The sequence below is a fragment of the Leptosomus discolor genome, chromosome 19 (genome assembly GCF_034619465.1).
Source record: "Leptosomus discolor isolate bLepDis1 chromosome 19, bLepDis1.hap2, whole genome shotgun sequence".
Lineage (NCBI taxonomy): Eukaryota > Metazoa > Chordata > Aves > Leptosomiformes > Leptosomidae > Leptosomus > Leptosomus discolor.
The window spans coordinates 14498338-14519991 of record NC_141409.1 but is presented as its reverse complement, the minus strand read 5'-3'; the positions used below and the strand labels follow the sequence as shown (position 1 = coordinate 14519991).

Genomic DNA, 21654 nt, shown 5'->3' with positions numbered 1-21654 from the left:
GCATGCCAGATTTGTTGGAGGAGGTGGGGCTTTTAATCCCACTTCAGGGCTGTGTCTTAGTCTGACTAAATTATAGGAATGTCATTTACTTTGGTGCAAGGATTAAAGGTAGAATGTACTTATGTCTCCTCACCAGCATGGGTAATAATGCGTGGAATTACAGAATAGTTGAGGTTGGAAGGGACCGCTGTAGATCATCTAGTCCAGTACGCACACCCATGCACCTCCATTTAAAACCGCATCAGTGCCAGGTTGTTCAGTGCCATGTTGTTGCATTTTGAGTCTGTTCAAAATGGGGATGCAACATTTTGAGCTACTCATCAACTTTGTCCTGCATTTGCAGTACACCATGCATAGAAACCATCACCACAGCCTTGAAGTGTGACTAAGACTCAAGAGCCACGAGACACACAAGCTAATTCTTTCATACACACATAATATGCAGCTCTTAAGATCACGGCTTTGATGAGCCCTTCCTAAGGTCTATACAGTTTGGGCTTTAGGAACTGTTGCAGGCTAACAATCATTTTTGACCAGCTCTTAACTTCTAGTGGCAATGCAATACACATGAATTTTTTTAAGTCTTTGAAAGTAACAAAACACTTCTAAGGAGAGAGAAAGATCCACATACAATTTGAAAGGGCTAGGTGCTATTTGTGGTAGTGAGAGATCGGGACTCTAGGTTGAATGGATGTATGGATACCTTCAGTTTCCTGGTTTGTAAGGAACTTGTAGAGCCTGTTCTGATTAGTCCTTTCCTGGTGTGGGGCTGGGGTGTTTTTTTTCGTTTTGTTTGTTCCGGTTCGTTTGGTTTCTTGGGGTTGGGGGGGTGGTGTGGTGTGGTGTGGTTTTGTCTGGTGTTTGGGGTTTTTGTTATTTGTCTGCTTTTATTTTTTGTGATGCATAACATACAGGATGCAAGTGGCACCCAGAATGAATAGCAGGCTTGCTATCTACCTTCACTCATGTGACTATTTCTATACATGCACAAGCATTTGTAATGGCTTGTTAGACTGAAATTAAAAATAGAAAGATTTTTTTTTTTTTTTTTTTTAGTACTAGGCCAGTCAGCTGAATACATATTTAAACAATTCTTAATAAGGCAGGGGACAGGTAGCACCCACATAAAGTGTAATGCTATTACATAACCAGTTATGTATGGTCAAGGTTGCTGCTCCTGACATTTGCTTTCTGCTGTTCTTCATATATTTGACCAAGTCACAGGTTCAAGTTCATGTTTTCTTAAAGGTGTGGGTCTATAACTTGTGCTTGCAGATGCAGCAGCTTTCATAGAGCTGTTGGTTTAGTCTGCATCTGAGATATATATAATTGTCGGGGCTTGTTTTTTAATATATATACATATGTGTGTGTGTGTGTGTGTGTGTCTACACACACACACACACGCAAATGTATTTGTAATTTCTACCACCATTTTTAAGGGATTAAAAATTCTAAGCATATATAGGAATCTAAAGTACTGTGATGGGGGGGGGCACAAAAAAAAGTGATAAGGTATTTCAGAATCATTTTTGTTGCCTTCTGTGTACAAGTAGCATACTCTTGTCATTAATAACCATTTGATGTCATGGTTCATATGCACAGTGCCTGATTCTGTTAAAACCCTATTTTCTCTGATAGGCTTAGCCTGATTTTGTAGGGGAATAAATTATACCCTGAGAACCTAATATTAACAATAGGGGAAGGCTCATATGACAGTATGCTGCAAACATCTGTACTTGCATGCAAGTTAGAAAGTATTTTATTCTTACTAATTGACACAGCAACTTCACCAGCCTGTATATTGCCTAGCTGCTTCACTTAGTTGCTCACTTGCAACTGACTGATTCATGTTTGCTACTGGAAATCATGACATTAGCACATGATTTGAAGAGAAAAGTTAAGAGATTATTTTCTGCATATTTATTTATAGCTCTATTAGGTATTTATCTGGTTGAATGGAAAACGTTATGTCTCTAGAGGTTTATGCAAAAGTGTTACCAACCTGGAATGTCCTAAGCCAGTCTTTGAACATTGTAGTCTGCTTTGTAATTTCATAATTGCATATTGTTAAGGCTGTTGCTATGTTTGTGATCAAAAACTCTTTATCTACCACTTGTCTTAAAAGCTGATGTATGAACATTGTTTTTAATGTCATGTGATATTGTGTACAGTTTGTGTTTTAGATGTGACATCCAAATAGAAACAGTCCTATCAATCATAGCTTGAACTGTTTTAAGTGCCATTTATCACCTTTGTTAAGGTGTAACAGATGATTATTCCTTCATATGTAATAAACCATAGATCTGACCTCACTTCTTTTTCACACATGCAGAACTAATGGCTTTTATAAATTTGGTTCATCAGACAAGAAATTAAAAAGACAGGAGGTATTACACTAGTGCTGACAGCTCTGTATTACTGTTTCCATTTGAGTTCTGTAGAAATTTTAGTTCAGACATGTTATTCATTTAAGTGCTGTATCATACCTGTAAGATTGGTGTTTGTGTCTTAAGTATTTCCCATCTTGGATAAGAACTACAGTCCAGCATTGGTTTGTGTTTCAAGGCATGTTATAGACCTTTGAGACCTGCTCCAGTGGGTGATCTTTACCCCTTAAATTAACACTACAAAAGATAGTTTTTCTCCTTTTCTGGCTAAGAATATATTCTTGCCGTCTCTCCAAGACCTTGCAATTTCTTTTGGAAAAACAAAGCTACAACCTTTCTTATGATTTAAATGCATTCTTAGCCAACTTGACAGCAATAGGAAAAATAACACCAGCTTAACTCACACATGAAAACCAAGCATTCATCTCCAGTTGGGACCAAAACTTGTTCTATCATCAGGTATCCTAGAAATCATAGCAGCAACACAAAGATAAAGTACTGTCTTCACTGTAATGTGTACCATAAGGGAAAGGTGAAGTGCAGCAAGGAAATTTAATTTATTTATTTACAAAATTATATCTTAATTTATACCTCAGAAAAAAAGATATGGCCAATACATTTAACATTCTTATTTGGCCATTATAGTCAGCCTCACCCAGTGAAAAGAACACAGAAACTAAAGAAAAAGAATATGTCTATGATCCACACAAGGGAGATTTACTACTGGGAGTATACAGATCCCCATAAATAGTTTTTTTAAGAAACAGAATTAAGATTTTAGAAAACTCATTAAAACAATTTGATAGCAAGTTTAGTAACTGAGAAGTCTGTCATGTGATGCAGTTAGTTACAACTCTAGCACCATAATTCATGATAAGGTTTTGTATCAATATAAAAAGCCTCAGGTTTCAGATCTTCTGAAGTAGACCTCAATTTGTTCCAGGGTCTGTCCTTTTGTTTCAGGAACATAAAAGGCTGCAAAAGCGACACTGAGGCAGCAGAAGGCAGAGAAGAGCCAGAACGTGCCATAGGATGTTAAGTAATCCTAAGGGAGGGGAAACAACAAAAAACATATTATTACAGCTCACTGCTGTACACCTACAGTTCTGTATTGCCAGAGAAGATTGTGGCTCTCAGGAGCATCTTTAGTAAATTTCCCTATGAAAAGAAATGTCAGATTGTAGTTTACGATGCTTACTATAAAATCATGAAATTCTTTGGTTACCACAAAGGCCATAACCCAGTTTGTTAACACACAAGCACCACTCGATATGCCTCTAGCTTTAAGTGGGAAGATTTCAGATATCACCAGCCATGGAACAGGACCCCAGCCAAGGGCAAAACCTGCAATTACAAACAGAAGAGAATAAATGCAAGTTAAGTACATATTAAAGGTAAGACTGAATGATGCCCAAGTTAGTCAAGTAAGGGGGGGGGGGGTATGTGGTGGTGGTGCAGTTTTCACTCTAGATTCTTGGATGATTCCAGTAAAAACTGACCTTGTTTCTAACTGTTGCTGCCTTCTACGATGACAGAATTCAGTGTGGCTCAGACACTAAGAAAGGCTGTTTGTTTTTTTTTTTCCATTAATGACTGTAAAGCAGTTTAACCTGAGCAACTACTACTTACTGTTAGCCCAAGGAGATATAAATTCATTTTCCAGGGAACTGGCTTAACTAAGCTGCTTTCTCTAGCTCCATGGTTGTGAATGCTCATCCCAGCTTTGCATTATACCTTGAAAAGGTCTGTCAAAGACATAACTCGTTTCCATTCATCAATAACGTGACAAAATGGAACAAAACTGTCACATTCATTAGAAAGTTTGATTTTTGTGTAATGGCTACTTAGAAGTCTGTTCCACTTACCAGCAACAAAGAACCCTAGGCTCACTACTGCAAGCCAGGATATACTGCTTTCTGTTCCTGGAGATGCTGATTTTAGAGCGAACCATACATTGGGATTGGATGAGTTGTTCTGATTTGAAAGGACCAATTTAAAGTAAAGCCCAAACAACGCAGTACTGAGAGCCATGATTATGCCTGAAAAGTAAGCAACAATCAAGTTGTCACTGGTTGCCACTTGGGTATTCTTCTGAGAGACAGAACATAGTTGATTAGCCAAGTATAAGATATGCTGGCCCTCAGAGAAGTGTTTCTTAAAGATACTGTTCTTGGAAATAAACACTGGCCTTGACAGGAATGAAAGATGCTAGACACGTAATCTAAACACTAGCCCAACAATATAGTCCTGACAGCATTCATTACTATTGGAGTGTACAGCACAACAACTCCTCTATCAAACAGAATCAGTTTTATTTACCACATTTACTTGTAAAGTTATAATTTTCAATTATAGTCTCCTATAACAAAACACCATGAGCCATGAAAGTAGCAGCAGCCATGGAGAAATTACTTTGAAACAGCCATTTGTTGACAACTTGGGTACAACACTGTATCATGACACTGAATCTTGTTAAGCAGAAAAATTATCACAGTAGTAAGAACTCCCTCAGTTGACGTAACTATTTCAAAATAAAAACGCCTGGTAAGAAAACAAAAAGCTATATGTGGTTTCAAGGGGTTCCACCTACAATGTATACATAACATGGTAGTTTCCTCTTACGAGTTTAAGTCTACAGTTATACTAAATTATAAAGCAAGCTAATTAAAAATGCATAAATTGCAGTATTTAATTCCCCCAACAGTTATGCCATTTTTTGGTATTATATATAGTAATTTTTCTTACTGAAAAAGATTCAGTAACATGTTTTACCAGATATGTAAAGCAGCATTTTTCGTCCACTTTTATCTATGATAAGTGCAGCCACGGCAGTGAAACACACTTGTATGGAACCCACAACAACAGAAGCCAGTCTGCTGTCCTGAAATAAAGTAAGAGGTAGGGAGGGTTTGCTCCTTTGGGCTGATAAAAGGATCATTTATGAAGGATTACGAACGCATTTGTTTCTTGAATCTGAAAGACGACAAACTATGCCACAGAAATTAATGGTGGGGGGAGGCAATGGGGTTGGGGAGGAATCGCCAATTAACACAACATACTGGTATTTTAATAAACTTTAAAATAAGCCACAAATTTTTCCTAGAGTTTCACTTTCCCTGAAACACTGCATTTGCAACTCTAATAAAAAACATTATATAGGAAGATGACCGTAATAGGAATTTCTATCAGTATCAAAGTTTTACACCAGCAAAACCCAACATGCTTCCCCTGCAAAAAACCCAGAACATTCAGGTATGCCAGAGTAACGCAATCAAGAGCGTATCTGGAATCCAAACCAAAAAAGGCTACTAAAACCTAAACCCTGTTATGACACTGGCAGGATCATTATCAAGTCTGTTTGTTACACGTTTTAGACTACTTACAGCACTGACTAAGCTGAAACCATTACAGACCTTTGTCAGTTTGGAAACACACCCCAATTACCTTGAAGTTTGCATCCTCAAAGATAGTTTCTGCATAAAACATAACTGCATTAATGCCTGTTACTTGCTGGAAGAACATTAGAGCCACACCAATAAGAAGTGGCCTGTAGATCGAGGGGTTCTTAAATTCAGAGAAATTCAGTCCCTGTTAAAAAGATTAAGCAATGATTTGGAGAAAAATTTCACCTTTTAAATTAAAGAACAGAAAGAACACCAAACCTCCTCAAAACATTTCAATCTGTTGAAACTCATTAAGTTCCCCACCCTGCCTTTAGCAAAACTAAGTGCCTCAGCAGTAAAAATGTTTACATCTGAAGTATCAGAGAACTCCAGAAAAGCATTTTTCCCCTTTTCTCAGCTTCTAGAGCCAGAAATTGACAGTACTTTGTAGAGAATATTAACATGAATAAATCTACAGTTTGCAGAAACCAAACTTCCATGATTAGAGCTGCCTATTTAAGCACATATCTCACAAGAGGCTAAATGACGCTTTTAGAGATGCAAGAGAAGATGCATTCATACAACGCAAACAATGGGAAATCAGTGAGAGGTGCTATACAATCCTACAAAATCGCTAAATAAAGGAAAAAACTAGCTAGCTATCATATAATTAACAAGATCATGAGCCCAACTGTTACTCATGTATGCTGACGGCAGCCAATGGTGACAGCAGCTGCAGCGGAAAGGTAGAGGAAAAAGATTCAAAGAATCTCACTTGCTCCTTGAGTATCACTTGCATGAGGGAACAGGCTTGGACCACCATTTGTAGAAAAAGCTATTAACTAACCTTTGGTAAAACCCTCTTAATTACAGTACATGCTTTCAGATAGTATCTCCATATGAAAAGGTTTTAAAGAGTAAATCAGATTCTCATCACCTCTTCCTGAACACCAGCTTCAATCTGCCTACATTCCCATTCATGGTCCGCATGTGGTCCCCGCAGAAAGCACAAAGAAGCTATGGCTTCTGAGCGTTGGTTCCGATTCAGCAGAAACCTTGGTGTTTCAGGCATGAAGGACATGAACAAAAGCATTATGCAGGATGGAAAAGAACACAACACTGCCAGCCAGCGCCATTTTAGTGTTATTCCTGTCAAACAAATTAACATTTACTTTCAATTCATCAGTGTAGTTCTTTCTTACACATACTAATTCTTTTTTGTAACCTAGAGCCCTAACTCCAATACCTGCAACGTAGGCTCCCAGTATGCCAGTCACCACCATCAACTGAACACAAGAGCCAAGCATACCACGGACTTTAGGGTGAGATACTTCAGATATATACACCTGAAACAGTAAGAAAACACCTAATAATTACTTCTATCCAATTTTGGATCAAGGACTTGGTAAGTAATTCATTTCTGAAAAAAAAAAAAAACAAAACAAAAACCAAACAAACCCAAACAACAACAACAAAAAACAGATGCATTTCCTAGTAACTCCCCTACTTAAAAAAGCCTGAATAAATGGAGTAGAAGAGTACCATCTCAGAAAGGTATACTGGCATTACGGAAAACCCTGGAAAAAAGGAGCACCTGAGCCAGAAGAATGTTGATGCAGTATCAGTATCCCAAAGGCGAATAAACTTGCATTAGTAAAAGCTTCGTCAGCCATATTCAACAAGAAACACATCATCACAAAGCAGTCTAGAGCTTGGAACAGTCTCTGCATAAACGTGTAGCCCAAGCCACACATAAAACTGTTTGCAATGAAAGTTTTAAATTTTTAATTCAGCGTAAAGGGTGCAAATTATTCCATTCTTCATGAAGTTCAAAATTGACAGCTCATCTTAACACAGAGTGTATGAACAGCATCACACCTCATCCAACATTTGGGATCAACTTAAACTTTTCAGCTATTTTTTAATATATTGACCTTAAGTCAACAGCTACAGTTCAGCCATATACATAAAAAAAGAAATCCCTCATATTTGCATATACAATTCTTTCTGAAGTCACAGTTCTTACTTTTTTCTGGAAGGAAAATAAGTAATCCTTATTTCAAGAATAATTTATGAGTTACAAAAACTTCGCATTACATATGACACTCTCCTCCCTCATCACTGCGCTCACATAGATCTTTTACTGTTGGCTGTGGGTTAAGGCCTTTACATGCAGGAACTTAGAGCTCAGCTCAGTGAAACAAAGAGAACAGTCATTTGCAAAGCAACCAGAATTCCTCCAAAGACTAACACAACAGGCTAAGCAACCAAGCTTCCAACAACAGAGAAAGTTGCACAAGATCATCATTTAGACCCTACCACCCTGCATCCCTTTTAGATTTTATTTTTATAACCATCTAGACTGATTAAGAAGGAGCATTTATTCCATGCTTCATTATGAGTACTTCTTATCCTTTGATTTTTAGTTTGCATTTCACTTCAAAAGCTGGAAATGATGGAAGCACCAGAAAAGAAAGAAGCTTGAATTCTAGACGGTTTATTTGACGCTATTACCTACTCAGCTAGATCCAAAAGGTCAAATAATACCAGAGAAGACAGACAACATCAGAATGAATGATCTCCATTTCCCTACTGCACATACATTCCTGAAAGCATGGAAAGAGTTAATATTCAGAAGATAACAATTAAATGGAATCAGAAAGCACCATTTGTCATTAGCCAAGGATGATCGAGCAGCCATAGTTTATTTGCAAAACCAAGAAGTTTGGTGAAATATGAGACCACTAGAAGCAGCTGGTAATAGGGACACCACCACCACCACCACCACACACATACACACACACACCCACACCCATTATATATGAGGAACTGGAAGAAATAAATACTACTAGACTATAGTAGAACATAAACAGAAGCAATCAAATAAAGGACTAAGAATCTGAAAGATCAGATCACTGCATGCGTAGGACAGAAGTGCTGCTAGAAGAAACTAAATTTGGTTTATTTATATTTTCTTCATTATTAAAATCAAGCAAAATATGATTCTATAAAAATCAGTTTCTACTAAATTTACAAACTGCCCTGGCTACAGTTACTCAGTTACTTCACCCAAGCCACCTATAATACTGCTATGGAAAAAGAAACAAAAAAACCCACAAACAAGCAAGCAAGCAACCACACACGCACACACACACAGAAAAACATCTTACGTACCGGAACAACAAGTGAAGTAATTCCACTGGCTAAGCCTGTCAGCATTCGTCCAAAATAAAGCATCCAAACATTCTGAGCAGATATAATAACTATATATCCAAAAACATATGGTATTGAGCACAGCATTAGGCTCAGCTTTCTCCCAACTTTATCCACAAGACAGCCTCCTAGTATTCCTCCAGCAGCAGCTCCTAATGTTACTACTGACTTGAAAAAACAAGTAAAAAAAAAAATTATTATACATATATATAAAGATAAAATAAATAACAGACAACAATTTCTTTTGAAATCTTGAGAATAGCAGCTCCTAAAAAAATGTGCAAGAGTATGCAGGTGTTTTGAAAATCAAAAGAAACTTCTTAAAACATAGTCAAGAAGTACTACTTGTCACAATTGAACAGCAAGTAATGTTCATATTGCATACAAAGCTCTTTCAATTAAGAAAAAAAAAAGCAACAGCAACCATTTCTTAATCTGTGTACAGCTGTCCATTCACAAACAAGCCTTTCAAACTGTTTTAAAGCCCTGAAGAATTTATTATCTTGACTAACCTTAAGTCCATCCTGTATCCAAAAAGCAAATATTCCCCATGTTGACAAACTGGACTAATATATTAAAAAGTTTATTTTCTGTGGTCCCTTAACAGATTCAACTTAAAAACATGAAAATGGTTAGAAGACATTTTAGCACCAAAAATAAGTTCAAACAATAGCGGCGTTTATTAATAGACGCAAACTGAGAGTTATCAGGGTATAACAGCACTGTTACTCAGGCAAAAACTGAATCAATCACTGAGTTTAGAAAAAAACTAGATTTCGTTATTAACATCTGCATTTACCCTCACTCTTAATAGGAGTAAGACACCACCGCATAAGCAGCATCTTCTTGACCTATCAAGTGAAATCACATAACGCTAACGCATCATACAGAGACTTACCCCAAACCACGAGGCTTCATTGCTGTCCAATCTTAATTTAGGATCGTCGGTTTTTCTCAGCTCCGGAATAACAGGTGAGCTGTAGCCTAGCGCGAAGCCAAAGCTAAGCGGCCCCAAGACAGCTGCGAACGCGGCCAGGTACAGCTTCCTGTTCTGCACTCTGCGGCAGGAGAGGCCGACAAGGGTCACGCTGCCCCCACTTCCCGCCCCTTACGAGGGCCGGGAACACCCGGCCGGGCCTGCCAGAGGAAGGAACCCAGAGCTCGCCTCGGCCGCCCCGCGCTGTCGGCCGCGGTCGAGCTCCAGGGCGTCAGCGCTGCCCCCCAGCCCACCGGCACGGCGCGTCGCGGCACTCGCGCTCACCTCGGGGAACGGTCCGCAGCGGGGTCACCCAGGAGGCAGCGAGACTCCTCTGCAGCCATGCCCCGCCTGCGGGGAGCGCCTCGCGCGGCCGGCCCCAGCCGCTCCTCCACGGGCCGCCGCCACGGGCCACGCGCCCGGCTGCAGCCTCCGCCCAGGCTGCGCGGGCAGCAGGAACGGGCCGGGCCGGGCCGTCGACCGCGGTGGCTGCCGCGGCGCCCTAAGATTCCGGTCCGGACGGAAACGGCTGGAGCGTGGCAACGGGCAGCGATGACGTCTACGGGGTGCGCCGGAAGCCGTCTGACTACGGAGAGCGACGGGTTCTAGGGCGCGCCTTCCGTCCGGGTGCAGGCCGTTTCGCCCGGCGCGGGAGGGGAGGGGCGGGGCGAGCCCCGCGCCGCGGCCCCTGCGCCGGGCGTGGCTGAGGCGCACAGTCCCGTCCGAGGGCGATCTCCCACCGCGGGCGCCCGCAGGCTGCTGTGCGGGCCGCGGGAGCGATGGCCGCAGGGGAGCCCCAGCCCGCGCCGGGCTCTGCGGGGCCGCGCGAGCCGTGGCGGCTGCCCGCCGACGGACGCTCCGCGCCTGGCCGCTACCTGAGGTGAGCGCCGCGGGTCTCGGGCGAGCGGCGCGGCAGCTTCGGCAGCGGCGGCGCTGGAAGTCTCCGGTCCTCGCCGTGCTTTGTGCGAGCGGAGGTATATGGGGGTAGGCGGGGGGGCGGCCGCGCTGGCTGGGTAACCCCTAGGAAGGAGCTGAGCACCGCTTTCGGGGCCGAGCAGCAGCCCTTGATTTCGGTGTTAGCTTCGTGTGTGGAGCACAGCAGACGCCTTAGAGCTCACCCGTTCTTTATTCACAGGGAGCCGGTTAGAAATTTATGTTTGTTTTAGAGAGAACACATACCTGTTAGATCAGCAAATATATTATGTGCCCTCTGTGCTGAGGAAAGCTGGTAAGTGCTCTCAGCAGTAAAAGTTACTGCATGAACTTGTGACTTGATAGGAGCAGCAGTTTCTGTGCATTTGACACCCAGTACCTTCTTGTGTTTTTATCAACTGCATGTCATGTGCAGCCCTTCATAGTGAAGACTACTTTTCTGTACTACTATGCCATGTGAAGAGGTGTACTCCAAGATCTTATTCTACAAAGGTTAAATGTCTGTATAGAAATAAACGTGTTATTGACTCCCACTCAGATTCCTCAATTCTTTGGGTTTGGGAGCTTCTGTGAAGTAAATTCAGCTAGTTATGTAATGAATGGAATTAGATCTTCCAGAGGAAATAAACAATTATGGCTTTTTAGCTGTTGGCCCAATGTTAAATCACTTGTCCAAGCTTATTGTAGGAACTTGAGATGCCACAGGAACTGGGGAAATAGGAATTAAAAAAAAAACAACCAAGTGTTTAGGTCAAAGCAGTGCAAACATGTGAAAGCTGATACTAGACCAGTCACAGTCTACAGTCTTTACACGAGCCAAATAGAAAGATGGCTAACATATCCTTCAACACAGTTTTTCAGACATCCCTCTGTATCTTCTTTAAAAAAAATAGTTACCTCCTTTGTGTTTAAAATAGCTCAAGACAAAGGTACGGATAAGTTCTGTCAGTAACTAGCTTATTACTCTGTTTATATGCTTTGGTTTCTTCCCTTTATCAGTATAATCCATGAGTAAACTGTAAGACAGTGTTTATTTGCTATAATAGTTTTAAAATTTAAACTAACCCTTACCTTATTGGATTCAGAATTTGAACATGTTAACCTAGAACAAGAAAGATGTTAACATTCATAATGAATGCTAACATTTACTAGCTCCATACAATTCACTTCTAAGTCTGATGTGGAACAAATGATAGTTCAAAGTGCATGCAGATGCCCTAATGAATATTTTAAAATGCATTTGGTCACGTCAGTCTATGTGTTAACATGCCATTTGGAATACTGCTGTACCAGTAATAAAGATGTGATGCTTACCTTGTTTTCTGAATTGAACTAATACAGTATTTTGATGTATCACAGGTAAATTTTTCCATAACCTTATGGAGAAAAAGGACTTTGAAGCATGGCTTGATAACATTTCTATTACATTTCTTTCTCTGACGGACTTGCAGAAAAATGAAACTCTGGATCACCTGATTAGCTTGAGTGGAGCAGTCCAGCTCAGGCACCTCTCCAATAATCTAGAGATTCTCCTCAAGAGGGACTTCCTCAAACTTCTTCCATTGGAACTTAGTTTTTATCTGTTAAAATGGCTTGATCCTCAGACCTTACTCACTTGTTGCCTCGTCTCTAAGCAGTGGAATAAGGTTATAAGTGCCTGTACAGAGGTGTGGCAGACTGCGTGTAAGAATCTGGGTTGGCAAATAGATGACTCTGTTCAGGATCCTCTGCATTGGAAGAAGGTTTACCTAAAGGCTATTTTAAGGATGAAGCAACTGAAGGACCACGAAGCCTTTGAGACATCCTCTTTAATTGGACACAGTGCCAGAGTGTATGCACTTTACTATAAAGATGGACTTCTGTGTACAGGTAGGAAGGACAGAAAACTTGGAGTCTTACAGTTCTTTGTTCCCCCCACCCCCCTCATAATTAATGACAATTTGCTTTTCCTTTACCAGACAGATTATTTTCATAGCACTAACGCAGTTTAAGATGATTCAAAATGACTTTTTTTTTTTTCAATTTCTGAAACACCTGGCATGCTAATAAACTCATTAGTCACTTTAATAGGAAAACAAGGACACCAGTTTCTTTGTTGGTTAAAAACCAGTAACAGCAGGTATCATGCTTCAGATTGATAAGCCCATTTGAGAAGAACAGATATGTTAGTTATCCTCTTAGGGATAACTTCCAGTTAAAGGGACCTTGTTTGGGCTATGTGAGCACTGCAGTCTCCCAAGGTGTGGCAGGAAAAATCTGTCTTCTTCCTGGAAACAACACAATTTCTCTGATACAGTCTGTAACCACTCTCAGTTCTTAACATAAGTGCTTGTATGAAGCCCTGTAAACTAAATTTAACCTTGCTACTACTCTGACTTGCATATTACAATGATAATTTCAGCTTGTTCGCTGAAGACTGCAGACTTCAAGATTTCAGTTTGAACTTAAAAAGACAGCCAGAACAAATACAAAACCTCAAGTATGAAAGAATAGTGACAAAGTTACAGTGAACTGCTGTCAGAGCATATTCCAAGGATTTCCCAATCACTGATGTGACAATGCTATAGAATAAGTGGGGAAGACTGGCTAAGTACTCTCGCATTTGTTCGTACATTAAGATGATTACTAGAAACCAACAACTAGACTCTAGCCAGTCTTTCAGTTCTCTACTCAGCAGGAAATCTAAATATACAGGAAGCAGCATTGTCAAAACTTTCTGAAAAGCGGCACACTTTTGTGCTGAAACCACCAGGACAAACCACAGGTGTAAGGGTCTGGGGTTTTATTCTGCTGTCTAAAGCCAGCAGTCTTGACTTAATGCTATGAGTTTAAAAAAAAACAAAACAAAACCCACCACAATCTTTGAGGAGAGAAGGAAACTGTCAGGTGATGGGGCCTGGTATTCATCTGCTGTCTTTCAATATTCGGTGGACTCCTTTCCTACCTTAAACACTAAAGCTTGCCGTATAGTCTGTGGCTCTGCAAACCTGAGAGTGATGTAACATGTAAAACTTCCATGGGTCTGTTTCAGTAGACACTGTCAATCAGAGGCAGTGCTGGAATCCATGGAACGTGCTAAAAGGGTATGAGGAAACTGGAAGGCCAGACACCTAGTATCTTAATTAACATGAAAACAAGAGGCTTTGCTGTAGTGCTCTGAGACGTAAAACTAGGGCTTATTCCCCATTCAAGCAGCTTGAAAGTACTCTCTAATGAGAAGTTCAGCAAAGGGAAATGCAAAGCCCTGCACCTGAGGAGGAACAACTCCATGGCACCAGTATATGCTGGGGGCCACCCACCTGGAAAGCAGCTTGACAGAAAAGGACACGAGGGTCCTGGTGGACAGCAAATTGAACATGGGCCACCAACATGCCCTTGCTGCAAAGGCGGCTAACGGTATCCTGGGTTGCTTTAGGAGGAATGTTGCCAGTAGGTTGAGAGAGGTGCTTGTTCCCCTCCACTCAGCACTGGTGAGGCCACACCTGGAGTACTGTGTCCCGTTCTGGGCTCCTCGGTACAAGAGAGACATGGATACATTGGAGAGTTCAATGAAGAGCCATGAAGATGATGAAGGGACTGGAGCATCTCTCATACGAAGAAATGCTGAAGAGAGTCTGAGAAGAGAGGGCTCAGGGAGGATCTTATCAATGTATGTAAATACCTGAATTGAGGGTGCAAAGAAGATGGAGCCAGGGTCTTTTCAGTGGTGCCCAGTGATGGGACAAGGGTAGTGGACACAAACTGAAACACAGGAGGTTCCCTCTAAAACACTTTTTTTACTGTGAGAGTGATTGAGCGTAGGTTGCCCAGGGAGATTGTGGAGTGTCCATCTTTTGACATATTCAAAAGCCGTCTGGTCACGGTCCTGGGCAACTGACTCTAGATGGACCTGCTTGAGTAGGGGGGTTGGAAGAGTTGACCTCCAGAGGTCCCATCCAACCATAACCATTCTGTTATTCCATGAAAATAATGTATTTAAGACAAACGTGGAAGATGTGTATAAGATTCAAAATATATTTACTCTTTGCTTGCGATTACCTTGTTCTTTTATATTCTAGGATCAGATGACTTGTCTGCAAAACTGTGGGATGTAAGCACAGGTCAGTGCATATATGGTATCCAGACACACACTTGTGCTGCAGTGAAGTTTGATGAACAAAAGCTTGTAACGGGATCTTTTGATAACACAGTAGCCTGTTGGGAATGGAGCTCTGGAGCAAAGACACAGCATTTTAGAGGACATACTGGCGCAGGTATGTTGAACTTTTCAGTTTGTAATTTTACCAGTCAAGTAACACACATCCTCATCAAACAAATTATAATTTAAGTTAGCTCTTTCCATGATAGCTTTTTTTTTTAGGCTCTCTCCTAGGTCACCTTTTGGGGTGGCAGGGGAAGCAGCCAGGACAGATCTAGATCTGTCTGCCTTTGAATAATACCAAAGCTTAGTCATGTGCTGTTTTGCAGATGCATGGACATAATACTTAATGCCATGGTTATTCAGTACTTTTGAGTCTACCAAAAAGATGCAAACCCTAGATAGCAGGGAGCACATGGCAACAGCAGTTCTTTATATCCCCACACTGGAGATGGGCTTACAGCAAAGAGCACAATAGGACCTGCAAATCTGTATCTGCGTTTCCCTCATAATTAACTTCTCTGTCCTCTATTGCAAAATATACTTAACTCAGCTGTAGGTCTGTTCCCCTGTGAGTAATGAGATATATCAGATGTACTAATCCTGCTCGAATTGACTTCCTAGAACTCTTAAAATAGGAACTAGCTTAAGTCACACTTTGCTATAATCCAACCATAAAGGAACCACTGATGTACGTGCTCTTAATTTGGACAAAAATCAGTAATTTTGCAATGTAACCTTAGGAATCCAGAGCAACAACTCACATATACAGTTGAATAACAACAGTTAAAGCTGCCGTATCATATGAATTTAGAGACTACTAAACCCATATAGAGGCTACTAGTTAAGTGTCTCACATGCATAGAGACTGGTATTCCTTACTTAGTACCCTCTTTGCTTGCAGTTTTTAGCGTGGATTACAACGATGAACTTGATATTCTGGTCAGTGGCTCTGCAGACTTCACTGTGAAAGTATGGGCCTTATCAACAGGAACGTGCCTGAATACCCTTACTGGACACACAGAATGGGTCACTAAGGTGGGAATATTGATTTATTAATCTTGCAAAATACTTACTTGCAATAAGTTTGTAACATGTTCTAAATTTCTCTTTCCTAATCCTAGCCCTGCACCTAGGTGTAGAATCTGAAGAACATCAGAAAATACTGCAAAATAACATTTCAGCAGAAAAAATACTTAAAGAAGCTATAATTAAACCTTTCAGACCATTGAAGATACTTCTGTTCCAAAGAAGCTGCAATAATATTAGGAATCAGTGTTTGATTCAAAGACTGAATAAAACCAATGTTTTTTGTAGAAATTATGTAGAAAAACTAATGATCTTCACAACCAAAATCTGAGCATGAAAAGTCAAGAAACAGTATTTTTCTTCCAAGTATTTCAGAACTTGGAGGGTTGGGGAGTGATTCTAGAGGTGAAGTACCTCTAGTACGCTTATTAATAAGTTGTCACTAGTAGGAACAAGAAAAGTGTAAATTGTACTTTCCCTTTGTGGGAAAACTGCCCAGCTTGCCATGTAACAGGAATGCAGGCCACTTAATGTGCTTATCTTGTACCAGCCTTGGACAGGGATGCAGGCTAATTAGTGTGCTTGTCATTTACCTGACCATAAGCAGGGGAGGAAGGATGAGCGTTTTGCTTACCTGGCCAAGACATAGCACAGATGTTGGAAGTTTTATGACCCAGCCATTTGGATGTTTTAAGACCCAGCCCAGTTACTGGGACTGCTGGGATGGGGCAAAGGTCTTATAGCCAGAGGTTGTATCAACAAAGCAGGAGACAGGGCCTAATTGCCAGAGGTTGTACCAACAAAACTAAAGAAGGAGTCTACATCTGTAGTGAGTGTTGGCTTTCCTTCCCCACCCCCCAATCCCCATTTAATAGCACTGTTAGCCTGCTAGGAGGCAGTCGGCACAGGAGATGTGACTTGGTCCCATCTTGTCAGTAAGTATAAAATTAGTCTTTAAAATCCTCTATTTTTGAGAAAGAGAATTTCAATTATCCAGACAGGTCAACAGGCCTGGACCTCTCTTCTCTCCAAGTCTGGGACTAAGGATGGATCTAGTCACACCGGGCTTTCCCTACCTGCCCCCCCTCCCCCTCCCCTTTTTTTGTTTTTTAGACATAAACCATTGACCACTTCAACAGGAGGGCCTCTCTCGGACATGTATCAAACTCATTACCCTTTTACACAACACCCTTCAGCTGCTAAAAGTATTTGTATTGCCTTTATACAAGAGGACAGTAGACAGGTCGTTAATGAAGTAAAAAATTAAGTGAAAAATGCCAGTGAAAGTTTGGTTATTTAATAGCATCAACATAAATCATTACATCCTTCAATTACAGGTGGTTTTGCAGAAGTGCAAAGTCAAATCTCTTATGCATAGTCCTGGGGATTATATTCTTCTAAGTGCAGATAAGTATGAAATCAAGGTATGTACCATATATCATACATACATCATTTCAGTACCCAGGGAAATGAAATGCTTGAGTGCTTTGCTGAAGTTTACAAATAAGACTTTATTTTCTCCCATATTCCCTGCTTGTAAAGTTGCATACAACACATGCAACTTTTGTTTAGATTTAAATGATAGCTCTACAGGAATGGTATTGCAAAAAATAAGTGCTTTCAGTGCATGCATAGTGTGCTAACTTGACAGTGAAGCACTTGACCGTGAGTACTTTCTGTTGGGGACTTTGGGGTTGGAGAGTGCTGTACATAGTTTCTGGCTGTGGAAGTGCTTCATAACTGAAACACTATTACATTTGTTCCCAATTGGATGGTTGATTTTTTTGGCCGTTCTTTAAAGCACCCATTTTCACTGGGATTTTTTAGGTTAGAAGCAACACGTACTGCAACAATACTGTAAGACAAGTCGCTTACAGAATTGATGTTCCTACCTAAAGGAGATAAATATTTATTGAAAAAAACACGCACTCATTTACCCGATGCTTAAAGAGAGACTCTGAGGCTTGCTCTAGTTGTGTAATGGTTTATAATGTGAATGTTTTATGGTCCTAAACTGCCTTTTAATTGTAGATCTGGCCCATTGGAAGGGAAATAAACTGCAAGTGCTTAAAAACATTGTCTGTTTCTGAAGATCGCAGCATCTCCCTACAGCCCAGGCTGCACTTTGATGGTAAATACATAGTGTGCAGTTCAGCACTAGGATTATACCAGTGGGACTTTGCCAGCTATGATATTCTCAGGTAAATCTTTCAGTTTAAGACTTGGTCTTATTTAAATAAATAAGAAGTAGAACATACTAGTTTTAGTAACTTACTTTAGATGTAGGCCAAAAGAATCTTGATAAAAATTCTGTAAACATCTTACTTTACACATATTGCCAGGTTTACTTCTAATTTATCATCTGTTAATAGGAATCATTTCATTGCTGTTTTGATTTCTGGCCACAGGCTAGTCCTCTTTCATATTTTCATTCCATAAGCTGAGGGGTTTCAATGTAGAATTAAATCAGACTGCAGTGCTGTACTTACAAATATGAAACTGTAGTGACTAGAAGTTAATGTTGCCATGGAGACTGTTCTACAGAGAACCTGGCAGCCATTTCTGGGGGTTCTTTGATGGGATAAGAAATGAAAAAGACTTTTTTCCTTATAGCACTACTGATCTGTCATTCTCGGCAATGCTGTGGAATGATAGTGAAATCTATCAGACTGCAGTAAAGGATCATACAAGATAGCATTCTGTTTCCATAAAAAGAACAGGGTTTATCTGTTAGAAAGTGGCATCAATGATTTAACTTATTAAAGATGAAAACTGCATTTTGGAACCGTTAGCAGACTCTTAATTGAAATGTCCCAAGTAGTTGTAGAGTATCTACTATAGGAAGATCTACTCCAAAAGAAGTGCTTCTTATCAGTAAGAATAACTGAGTAATTTCACCTCTTAGTTTACCCTCCCATCTTTCAAAAGAGCAAAATGTTCTTTTACTGCTGAGAACAGATTTTTCATCTCCATACATTTTTGTGCCTCAGTTCTGTCCTTTATTTAATGCTATAACCAAATGCTCAGTTAGTTATGGAAAACCTACTCTCTTCAATTTCTGTTCCAAGTTTTCCTTATTAAGGCAAAAATAGCCTAAAGGTGTAGGGAACCTAACAAATACTTTTATTTCTCCCCAAGGTGAAAATGCTTAACTTATGCTAAGCATCAGTAAAACAGCATTCAGTTAAGGACCAGCCTTGAATGATTTATCTTATCTTCTTATCACAAGAAAGCATTTCTGGTTTATTTCCAGCTTCTAAAAGAGCGTTCAAAAGAATAATAAGAGGTTTTACCTCTTAAAGATATTGAAGCATGGAATTCCTATGGAAATTTACTGTAAAACACAACTGCATTTGCTTTTTTGTGTGTATCTGGAAACAAGACTTTTTTTTTTTTCCTTGTGCTGTGCAGAATTCCTTTCAAACCCTAACCTTTACTTATATTCAGAAGGGTCTGTCCTGAATGCACAAAGCTAGAACTGAAACCACAGGCCTGAGTGCAGCTAAGTGTTCAGTTGCTTAATTTGAAAAATTTGCATCCAGTTCTAAATCCTTTCAGAACAATGAGTTTAGACACTTACTTTCTATAGACACATAACAATTTGGCTTAGTAATGCAGGTTTGTGACTGCATCATGACAAGAGTTTCTAACACTGTTGTCTTGTCTTCTAGGGTTATCAAACCTCCTGACTTTTCAAATGTGTCCTTGCTGGGCTTTGGAGAGATATTTGCTCTGCTGTTTGATAACAGATACCTGTATATAATGGACTTGAGGACAGAAAAACTGATAAGCCGCTGGCCTCTACCAGAGTATAGAAAGTCAAAGAGAGGTTCGAGCTTTTTGGCTGGTGAAATGTCTTGGTTAAACGGACTAAACGGCCAAAATGATATGGGCTTGGTTTTTGCCACCAGTATGCCGGACCATAGTATCCATTTGGTGTTATGGAAAGAACATGGGTGAAAAGCTCACATATGCAGATTCTTCAGGAATATATGGACTATCAGTCAGCGTGTGTCCATAAAATGAGACTTTGCATGAACCAAAGTTGCACACCTAATGGTATCATCATGCAATGCACAATCATTTACTTTTATTTGGGCATTTGGTAATGGGTTGTTTTGGACATAATGCAATACAGCATGCTAGCAGTATTCACCACGAAATTTTGTCTGTATTCATGTTTAAGCATACCTGTTTGGGCTTTGAAGCATAGCTTGTAATGTTTAAGCCATACAGATACACCATCAAGTCTGAAATGAAGTAGTGCTTGACCTGACTGCTGACCTATTTTTTTGTTGTTGAAGGTGAAGCTACTATTTTAGAACTGTAGGCTTTTGTACATGTAACAGCAGATACTGGTTGTTGAAACAGAAGGTGAAGCTACTATTTTAGAACTGTAGGCTTTTGTACATGTAACAGCAGATACTGGTTACAGTGCATGGCTGCTTAACTCAAATGAGAAAATAGAAAAACCTTTCTTTCTCCAGTATCATTCTTTTCAAATTTTTTTTTTTCTTATGATAGCTTTAAATACTTAGCCTTTGAAACAGAAGAATCAAATGAGTCCTTTAACTAGGCTCACATGCTGACAATAATAATTTAAGTTCGGGAGCATGTCAATATGAACTCTCCTCAGCAAGAATAAGCCAACTTTCATCTATCTGATAGAGCTTGACATCACAATTAACCTTAGAGAACCTCAGACAGTATTCATCTTACTTGCTGAGGGTAACTTGGAATGGCTTGATCAGTATTTTATAGTCCATATTTCCTATAGTTTGTGTGAGAACGTAACTTGGTTCACAGGTAGGTAGAAATGAATGGGAAGATGACATTCAATCTCTACAGCAAGAGTCACTGTCTTACATTAAATTATGTCTAGCAGCCATTCACTTCTTCCAAAAGTTGCAGTTGTTATAATCACTCACTTAAAGGAGATTTGGAAAGCAGGGGCAAATAACAGTGAGGATGCCACATCTCTGTGGAAAAAAAAAATAAATTCAAAAGTCTGAAGAAAAGCATAGGAGTAGAAAAAAGTCTTTCGCTTTGATCATCGTAGGAGACCTGATGTACACGAGTAGCAACTGAGTAGCAAATACCTATCCAAATACTTTTGTGGTATTTGACATGTACTTAAAAGCTGTATCTGTGACACCACATGCTTTAGAAATGCTTTAGGTTGGTTCCCCTCTTCCCTTGCAATAAAATCTCCCCTTAATGTCTTTTTTTTTTTTAAACACAACTTGAAAACATGAGTTTTCATGAAGATCAGCTCATGTCCTTGAAAAGATAAAACCGCCTAGCATTACTATTGTTAGTATGATTTTTTTTTTCCCCCTACTATCCAAGGAGACCTAATTTCATACTAAATACTGAATGAAGGCCAAGGTTCCCAAATGTATGCAGATTAGACCAATGGAAGGGGAGTTTTCACATGCAAGAACCAGTTTTTGAGTGATGTGGTAGGAACTGCATGAAGTTCATAGTGGAGCAGTGTCTCTCTTGACTATAAGGCTAGAGTACTCAGTGTTCCCCTTTTATTCACACAAACTTAGTCTGAAATTGTGTTTGCAGTCAAGGATTTCATCAATTGGA

General features: G+C 40.0%; 2 protein-coding genes across 5 annotated transcripts; one reads left to right on the top strand and one right to left on the bottom strand.

The window, feature by feature from the left end:
• Positions 1-2934: 2934 nt before the first annotated feature.
• On the bottom strand, positions 2935-10319 carry SLC2A8 (solute carrier family 2 member 8). 2 transcript variants are annotated; one of them, XM_086475903.1, is made up of 10 exons: positions 10245-10319; positions 9882-10041; positions 8945-9151; positions 7017-7116; positions 6708-6919; positions 5832-5975; positions 5160-5268; positions 4253-4426; positions 3586-3731; positions 2935-3432 (listed from the first exon to the last, which is right to left on the bottom strand). In XM_086475903.1, the coding sequence occupies exons 1-10, from the start codon at positions 10301-10303 to the stop codon at positions 3289-3291; spliced, it is 1455 nt and encodes a 484-aa protein (XP_086332029.1). In that variant the 5' UTR covers positions 10304-10319; the 3' UTR covers positions 2935-3288. The 2 variants fall into 2 exon arrangements, with proteins under 2 accessions (XP_086332029.1, XP_086332030.1); XM_086475904.1 differs by lacking the exons at positions 2935-3432; positions 3586-3731 and adding an exon at positions 3773-4132.
• Positions 10320-10908: 589 nt separating this feature from the next.
• Positions 10909-21277, top strand: FBXW2 (F-box and WD repeat domain containing 2). Of its 3 annotated transcripts, none has more exons than XM_086475906.1 (7): positions 10909-10933; positions 12252-12761; positions 14951-15145; positions 15935-16068; positions 17397-17483; positions 18091-18260; positions 19731-21277. In XM_086475906.1, the coding sequence occupies exons 2-7, from the start codon at positions 12272-12274 to the stop codon at positions 20017-20019; spliced, it is 1365 nt and encodes a 454-aa protein (XP_086332032.1). In that variant the 5' UTR covers positions 10909-10933; positions 12252-12271; the 3' UTR covers positions 20020-21277. The 3 variants fall into 3 exon arrangements, with proteins under 3 accessions (XP_086332032.1, XP_086332033.1, XP_086332031.1); XM_086475907.1 differs by having other exon boundaries at positions 10916-10933; positions 12344-12761; XM_086475905.1 differs by lacking the exon at positions 10909-10933 and having other exon boundaries at positions 12133-12761; positions 14951-14992; positions 15083-15145.
• The last annotated feature ends 377 nt before the right edge of the window (positions 21278-21654 follow it).